This window comes from Triticum aestivum, chromosome 1D (assembly GCF_018294505.1).
Source record: "Triticum aestivum cultivar Chinese Spring chromosome 1D, IWGSC CS RefSeq v2.1, whole genome shotgun sequence".
NCBI classification, from domain to species: domain Eukaryota; kingdom Viridiplantae; phylum Streptophyta; class Magnoliopsida; order Poales; family Poaceae; genus Triticum; species Triticum aestivum.
The window spans coordinates 415,116,697-415,125,732 of NC_057796.1; the positions used below are offsets into that span (position 1 = coordinate 415,116,697).

Sequence of the window (9,036 nt, forward strand, 5' to 3'; positions counted from 1 at the left end):
TGAGGCATACATTACCGAGACTGTGCCTATGTCAAAGGAGGTGGTGGCGAGCCGGAGATTACGTTGCCACCCATGTTTGGCAAAAACTTCCCTGGCCACCCCCTCCAACTGCATACACGCTGCCTTGAACAACAGTTAGTACTCCGTTTGTACCTAGTGGGTGTGCCATGGCACACCCAGAGTTTTCAAACATATTTTTTTACCATATAAAAAATAGCTGATTTTCAAGGCCTATCCAAGCCAATTGAAATAGGTCCTAATTGTTGTTAAAGTGTGTGCACCCTACATTTTATTTCTAGGTCCACCACGGGTAGCGTAGACCACATATGAAATGAGTATGTACTTACTAAATCATTTAGTAGCTTCTAATTTGTACCCGGCGCTTAATGTCAAAAACATGGTTGGTCGTTGGCTGCATGGCATTGATATGAAACTTAGGCTGCTCATAATGGGAGTAACTTAGCTAGTATCATAACGTATTTCAAGACAAGTTTGCATTTGTGGCATATATTTAATAAGGAGAGAGGTGTTTGTGGTAACATATTAGAGCATGGTTTATAGTACAGCCAACAACCGGCTGTATGAATTTGTCATGCCAGTTATAGCCAACCTTATAGCCTACCCATACAATAGCTAGTCATACTAGTATACTACATCATTAATATATGACCCGTATGTTCCTCTCATAAAGGGTGTGGGAGCTCATGCTATAGCCGGTTGTAAGTTTGTAACCCGCGTCTCTTCTTTCATCTTCTCTCTCATCCAACTCAACAAAAATATATTATAAGTCTTACTACCCGTCTACATCACTTTATTATACTAGCTCTTATGTTATCATCACATAGCAATTTCTTAAGAAAAGTTGTCTACAAGCTAATAAAAACAACCATCTATGATACTACTTCTATAACATTTTACATTATGAAAGTACTAACATAAACTATTGTCATATGATGACATTAGTCTAAGTTAATCCCCCACTATGACAGAACACCAATAGTAGCGACGAGATGTGTCACCACCAGTGCATGGTAATTTTGCGAGGTAGACGTAATTAGTGTGTGTGTATGTATATTGCCTGGAAAAATCCCAAGTATATATATATATATTCAGGATAGCATGTGGCACCGGTACACATATATGGATGATGAGATTCCCACGTTCGCAAACTACCAGTAGGTGGCATTCACTCTGGCCTTCTTTTGATTAGAACTTGGCAGCGAATTTCGCTCCGTGAGGAATAATTGTTTAATGGGTTGATCTACCGACGTGCTTCTGTCTTGGTCTGGCCGTCCGGCCGCCTCTACATTATACATGCGGTGCGCCGCCGGTGTACCTGCCATGGCAAAGATTCCGCAGAGTGCAAACAAGGAACAACTCATTAAACCATGGGAATTTTACCTGCTGCTCCGGAGGACAGCCCACCACATGCAGGCGTGGGGACACTCCGGCGCTATATATTTCCCCGGCGCCAGTCCATCAGCAGCAGCAGCAGCAGCAGCAGCTCAAGCTTTCCCTGATTAATCAGCCACCTAACTGCCATCATCGTTTCTTGCATAGCCAAGCAAGAAACAAGCTTCTTGGCCGAGAGCCCGAGAATATGGCGTGCAGGGTTGCGACGATGGTGGCGGTGCTGCTCGCCGCGGTGGCGGCGACGTGCGCGCAGGCGCAGCTGCACGACAAGTTCTACAGCGAGTCGTGCCCCAGCGTGGAGGACGTCGTGAGGAAGGAGATGGTGAGGGCGCTGTCACTGGCGCCCAGCCTCGCCGGGCCGCTCCTCCGGATGCACTTCCACGACTGCTTCGTCAGGGTAAGCTGCATTTGCATGCATCAGTATCTGCCCGTACCCCGATGTGTGCTGTGCTATGGCCTGACCAGTGAGCGCCATGAATGCAGGGATGCGACGGCTCGGTTCTGCTGGACTCGGCCAACAAGACGGCGGAGAAGGATGCGCAGCCGAACCAGACGCTGCGAGGCTTCGGCTTTGTCGAGAGGGTGAAGGCCGCGGTGGAGAAGGCCTGCCCCGACACCGTCTCCTGCGCCGACATCCTCGCCCTCATTGCTAGGGACGCAGTATGGCTGGTGAGTAGACTACTAGACCATTTTGCAAATGACACGGTACGTGTGGAAGCCAAATTCTAATGCTGCTCGATCATGGTTTCTCCAGAGCAAGGGTCCATTCTGGACAGTTCCTCTCGGCCGGCGAGACGGCAGCGTGTCCATTTCCAACGAGACCGACGCTCTGCCACCCCCGACCTCCAACTTCACCGTGCTCACCCAGCTCTTCGCCGCCGTGAACCTCGACGCAAAGGACCTTGTCGTCTTGTCCGCCGGGCACACCATCGGGACGTCGCACTGCTTCTCCTTCTCCGACCGGCTCTACAACTTCACCGGCATGGAGAACCCCAGCGACATCGACCCCACTCTGGAGCCGCAGTACATGATGCGGCTAAAGAGTAAGTGTGCCAGCCTCAACGACAACACCACCCTCGTGGAGATGGACCCCGGCAGCTTCAAGACCTTCGACACCGACTACTTCAAGCTGGTGAGCAAGCGGAGGGGCCTCTTCCACTCCGACGGCGCCCTCCTCACCGACCCCTTCACCCGTGCCTACGTCCAGCGCCATGCCACCGGCGCCTTCAAGGACGAGTTCTTCGCCGACTTCGCCGCCTCCATGATCAAGATGGGCAACGCCAACCAGCTCACCGGAAGCCAAGGTGAGATCAGGAAGAAGTGCAGCGTGGTCAACCATTAAACCACCGATGAAGTACAAGGCTGTTTTGACTTGTAACATCCTTTTTCCTTGTAAATTACTGTAAGATTGTTATAGCTCCTTTCTCTCCCAAATCTTTTTCTTTCATTAATTTATTGTTTCGTTACAACCATGTTAGTTCCTTGTACACACACTTTGGTATTGCCACCTCCGACGTGTCGTCCATTGTCATCTGGAGATTATTCATGTCACGGTTACTAGTTTTGTCTAAGTTTGTCTTTGTTTTATTTTAGATTGTTACATAATGTTTTGTTGTGATTTTTGTTTTACCTCAGAGCATATCATAATGTTTCACATGTACAAGTAAAAAGAAGAGTTACTGTCAGATTATCTTTATTTAGTTATTTGGGGCAGGATGGCTAGCAACCATCAAAATTTGCGGCATTGACTGTTGGCACTGCCGTGCATTTGGTCTCTTCTTGTTAGAAAGTTTATCTTTATGTTTAGTTGTGTATCTGCGAACACCAAGTGCACAAGCACGAAGAACGATAGATCCAAGGTACTCCCTCTGTCTAGGTGTATAAGTCATCTAAGGATGTGCATCGCGACCAAGGCAGAAGAAAAAACGAGTGAATTTAGTGTTTATTTGCTAATAAATAGCATTGCATACAATGGACTGACCACTGTATGTCATGTCATTGAAAGCATACATGTCTTACATTTTTTATTGGATGATTCCTTTATTTATGTCAAGAAATAAGAAACGATGTGGAAGTTAATGCACCATGCTTAAGTGTTTTTGGATTATTTGGTTTTCCTAAGATGACTTATACACCCAGACGTGGAGTCATTAAGAAAAAAATTCAGAATTTTATTAATATTTTTACTATTTTTTATGTTACTGTTCATTAGGGTGCATTTGAGCTGATGTCTAGATACTTCGTGTCCTCTTTTCAAGGCGTTTATAGACCTAAGAATACGATGCCTCCTTAATTTTCCTCCTCCACAAGAGCAGTGATGGTCGAAGTAAAAAAAATCCTATAAAAAGTATCCGGTGGTAGCTTGTAAGGCATCTCATTCTTATGGGAGGGGATTTCATATCAAGTGTGGTGTGAAGAGATCTCCTCTTAGTTGTGCTGAAAAAGACGACGCCGAAAGGCGCATAGACACCCTTAGGTGCTAGGCAACGACCAAACGACTCGCCTAGGACATAAGAGAAACTCTAGGCATGCAAAAGAAGAAATTATCTACTCAAATGAGATATCATAATACGTTGCATAGATAGGCCAAACGGGCCTAGGCTATATTCTAAAGGCTAGACATGGTAGTTTACGCATTTATATGCTCTAAATTAATATTGATACACATTATTACCCCAAATACACCCTAATAGCCAAAACTATACATGCACCCAGGCTACGCCTAAGGCGCTTAAGCACCACTTAGGTGCTAGGAGAAGGCCAAACTCCTCGTTTATGCCTAGAGCTTTCTCCAACCTTGCCTCTCGGTGAAAAATTATCTCACCTCTTGTCGATGCAAGAGGTTCTCTATCATATCTTGTTTTCAGAGTTTTTTCTCTCAATGGAATTCTTGTTCACCCTTCTTGATGGTTTTACCTTGATATCCTTTACTAGAAGAGTAGGGCTTCCATGTTTTAGTTGAATAGAGCTTATACTAAATTTGATGTCTAACACGATCTTTGTATACCCCTTCTTATGTTGTTTTTTCACTACTACCACAGAAGTGCATGTATTTCTTTTCAAGTTTAATATTTTTCTCATATATTTAATTGTGTTAAGGGCTAAAATATAGAAAAAAAAATCATTTTTAGGTTGGTTAGAGATCAAAGAGACAAGGAGACAAGATGAGGAACAGGACAAAAGCCAACTCATGACGACCACTAGGGAGTCCATGCAATTGGCCCATGTGTCCAACCTTGTTGTGTGGGTTCATTGCATGACCCACATAGTACCCGCACCCCACCCCCGCCCAACTACGCTTGCTCGTCTGAGGGCTTTTCCTTCACCCCTATATCTCCTTCATCTATTTATTTCAATTTTTAGTGATGGTTGTACACTAAATCTTTATTTGCATGAGATATATGTGGATAACAATAGATCCAATCTCTGAAAAGGCTTTCTCTCGATCCAATCTAGATTAGCCAACTCAAATAAATAGATGTACTATGCACTCTCATGATTACACTTGAGTGGTGTCCTTTTGCGGCTACCATTTTTGCAGTAGTAGCTGTGCAGCTGCTCTCTCTCTCCCCCCATGACTTCCCTAAAGGCATTTACTACCAGATAATATGTCTATTCGGAACTCCCAATTCAAGTACTTCTCTCTAAATGTTTCAATAGAAGAAAATTCATAGGTTTTGGATGCTCGAAATAAGCTCATAACAACCCCTTTTTTTCTAAACACATGGTGAGCGAAGTTGTATTAATTATAAAGCACCTGGCTTGGATGAATTCTCAACCAAATCTATCAAACCTTCTAGGAGTCGTGGAGTTATGTGAAACCCTCCATGTTGATCTCCCTGAGCTTTCAAGACTATTTTTTGTGCAATTGTTTTACTTCCCACGACTAAAGAGGATAATCAATTTCCATTGTACAAATTGACATGCCTTCTTAATGTATTGACCATATGCCTTGATTAGTAACTTGATAGCTTCTTAATTATGTTGTTTCTCTCTCTCATGTGCAGAGTCTAAATCAGAAGTTTAACTCATACTCAAAAATCTGGATATTTTCTGTAATGCAAAAATGTAAGTTTCTGATCAAAGTACTTAAATTTTCAAACACAATAAATAGTTTTATATTTGAAAATCCTATAGAGCACAAATCAACGCATTATCATACCTTACACAATTGTGAATCCTTCAAAAATAGTTCAATTGAAAGTACCATAATTTTACACATCTTAAAGCTGACAAATAAAGTTTATTCAAATCTAAACTCATTCTTTAGTCATATGTTGATACATTGACACTACTAAATAACACATAGTCATACCAATATCAACACAGATGCTCATAAGATATATTAAATATCCAAATTGATGATAAAAAACTTGTGTTGTGGCAAAATACAATCATACCTACAAGCTAACTGTTTCAATTATGCGTCACCTTATCATGTGTGCCTTTAGCTCTTTGCCAAAGTTCCTTATCCACAGTTTCACTTCTCTCACCAAAAGTGCTGATACATATGAGTCAAATTTCCTGCCTAATACAAGTTTCTCGAGGTAAACCTACGAGGAAATAGTGTGGAAGAACAACAAATACAGCTACCTAGGGTTGAATCTTTGGTTACCACCTGCCATCCCAAGACGAAGAAGAATTCTGGTCTGTGATCTGGTTGTCTGGTTGTATTTCTTTTTAGTTTGAGACCAAGGGAGCGGACGGTTTTTATGAGGTAGTGGGCTCCCTGTTAATAAATATCTTATTTGGATATGACCACATCGTAGAACCTTACTATTTCCGCACATTTTGTCACTATCTCTCTCTATACGGAATAGACCTAACTCTTAGCACTACAAGAAATATGTCAACTTGCGACCATCACTATTGGTCACTGAAAGGTCATTGTTTTTCATTTGCGACCTTTTTGTGACAAAAAACAGAAGGTCAAAAGATGGCGGTCGTAAACTGAAATTAACGACCTTCTTCGTGATATGTAAAAGGTCGTTGGTTCTTTGACCAAATTTTTGGTCACTGCAGCCTCCCCAGGCCACGTAGGATCCAGCATGGCAAGCGTACGTGGATAAGAATTAGCCCAGTCCAATTGGGTGTCTATATGGGCCGAGCCTATTAATTCAGCCTTTTTAATATATATTTTTTCTGTTAATTTTCGCTACCTACATGGGCCTGGCCCAGTAATTTGGCCTCTTTTATTTTCTGAAATTTGACATTCAATTTCTTGTTGGGCCACGCCCTTTTACAGTCTAGTATTTTTTTGGCCCAAGGCCTTTTACAGTCCTGTTTTTTTTCGCCTCGGCCTTTTACAGTCTAGTTTTTTTGGCACTCAGCCATTGCCTTTTAATTTAGGACTCATCATTTTCAGTCAATTTCCAGTTCAAATATAGGCTATAAATGCAGAATATTTCTCAATACAGCCAAACTTGGTACATTACAATAATAGTACATAGTATCCAGTTTTCTAATACACAAACGATCAAACAATAACAAGCTCCAATGAGGTACTCTTTGCTGGGTGCGGATTCTAGCTTCTTCATCATGGGACTTGTTGCAGCAGTCAGCACTTGAATGAACAAAGGACATCTACAGGTTATAAACAGAACAATTAGGAACAAAATAAAAACAGAACATTTTGCATTTGGTGCGAAAATGGTTAGAGCAAAGAGGAGCTTCAGCAACAGAGCAAACCAAATCAAATCGAACACAAACCGACATTTACTGTTGCTCCCTTTAATTTTTAGGACTGCATATTCTGAATCTACTAGTACTAGATACCTACTGATTAGTAAATAAAGTTGAGGTATACTAGTAGTGGTGTTGCTCAATTGCCACTGTTCTTATCATATTTACTCCATAACAACTAACATGAACATGCCAATTGATTAAAACCTAAGCCGTGTAAATTTCAAAACAACAACCAAACTTAAGCCATGATGATAGACAATGAGAAAATCAACTAAACTTTAAAGGAGTGCTAACCAAGAACCCTTTAATTAACCCTAGCATTTCATCAACACCCCCAACCAAACAGGAGCATGAGCAGGACAATAGCTACTACCCAGTATAACAGCAAAATGGCGTAATCATACAACTTGTAAGAGATGGACTCAGGGATGGTAAGGAAACATCAGATGAGGGGAGGGGAGGGTGCAGACGCTTGTACTCATTGCCAAGCTGAACGATCAGCTTCGCTATGACAGGTTTGAGGACCCTCGTCGCCACGCTGACGAGAGACGCCTCCATGGTCATGCTAGCTCAGAGCTCAGCCAGTCAACCGTGCGTGGAGCCGTGGAGGTCAGGTTGTTGAATGCACTGACAGTAAATAGCTAGCTCCAAATTGACAACCTGAAAAGAGGATTGGTTAGTACACTGAAAATAGTAAATAGCCAGCTCCGAAGTTAAGGTACTGGCAGAAAACATTATTAGAAGCACAACTAATGATTCATCAAGCAAAAGGAAACATTTCAAAGATACCAGCTGGGCGTCAAATCTAGCAGAAGGAAACATTTCAAAAATACAAGCTGGGCGTCAAATTTGAATGAAGCGATGTAAGTATATCTAGAACCAGAATGGCAGATGCCAGTGAATGGTGGATGCCAAACATAAAGACACATTGGAATATATTTCTAATTTGACCATAAATAGGCATGAATACTAAGCTCTACAGGCACTCCCCAAGAGAAGTACACGCAGTAGGTTTTGTTTTATAGTTATCTACAATACAGTTATCGGTTTGCAACATACTATTTATATCCAGAACCAGAATAGTCACTTGCGTAGGGATGCAACTTTGTGCCGCTTAGAGTACCCTCTCAACCTCCTTAGTTTATCCAAATAAACTAAATTTTTAAAAGTTATGTGACTTCTGAAATTCAGTTCATTTAGTTGAAATAAAGAGGGTCACAGAATACCCTAAAGGGTGCCCATTTGCACTCCTACACTCGAACACACACACACACACACACACACACACACTATGGATACTTTTGAGATTCACATGCACATTCAGTAAATTCAGTGAAATTCAGTAAACATGGAGTACAGAAGAGAGGTTCAGACTTCAGACCCAGGCTGTAGGCGCTGGTGACAGAGATGATCCAGGCTGTAGGATTTGGAGATGAGCTGCAGCAGTGGAGAAAACTTGTAGCCACCGCCACTGCTGCTAGGTAAGCAGGCATGACCCACTAGACAGCCCAGCTGCGGTGTCACAGTAGCAGCAGTAGGTGTTCAATTAGTCAAGCAGCAAGCCACATGATTTGTGCTCTTTTAAAACTTTCTGCTCCGCCTACCTGAACACACTTCACCATTTATGATAACATAAGCAAAGCATGATAGAAAGTAACCACCAATTGAAAAGAACATATACATTGATTTTCTTCAAATTCAAAACTATGCCTTCTAAGCTTGGTAGCTCTTCGTAATCAAAATTCTTGATGACATCTCAATGCACAACAAGGTTGCAGTTAATAACTTCTTATTTATCATGTATTGTCCAAAGTTACATGATGAAAGACATAAAAGAGCAAGACTGTAATTTATAATCCTCGGTTCATTTAGCCAAACTTCAATCCAGTATACTTTGTTCCATTGATAGCTAATGCATTTTTTAAGAATCCTAACTGG

At 42.0% G+C, this 9,036-nt stretch overlaps 1 protein-coding gene across 1 annotated transcript; it reads left to right on the forward strand.

The window, feature by feature from the left end:
- The first annotated feature begins 1,504 nt into the window (after positions 1-1,504).
- LOC123172105 (peroxidase 1) lies at positions 1,505-3,000 on the forward strand. The gene is made up of 3 exons (XM_044589136.1): positions 1,505-1,810; positions 1,897-2,082; positions 2,168-3,000. Exons 1-3 carry the CDS (start codon positions 1,601-1,603, stop codon positions 2,753-2,755), a joined length of 984 nt encoding a protein of 327 aa, XP_044445071.1. The 5' UTR covers positions 1,505-1,600; the 3' UTR covers positions 2,756-3,000.
- Positions 3,001-9,036: the final 6,036 nt, after the last annotated feature.

Coding starts and splice junctions, on each gene's coding strand:
- LOC123172105 (XM_044589136.1), top strand. CDS start 1,601: ATGGCGTGCAGGGTTGCGACGATGGTGGCGGTGCTGCTCGCCGCGGTG. Junction 1,811..1,896: donor TCCACGACTGCTTCGTCAGG/GTAAGCTGCATT, acceptor CCATGAATGCAG/GGATGCGACGGCTCGGTTCT. Junction 2,083..2,167: donor CTAGGGACGCAGTATGGCTG/GTGAGTAGACTA, acceptor TGGTTTCTCCAG/AGCAAGGGTCCATTCTGGAC.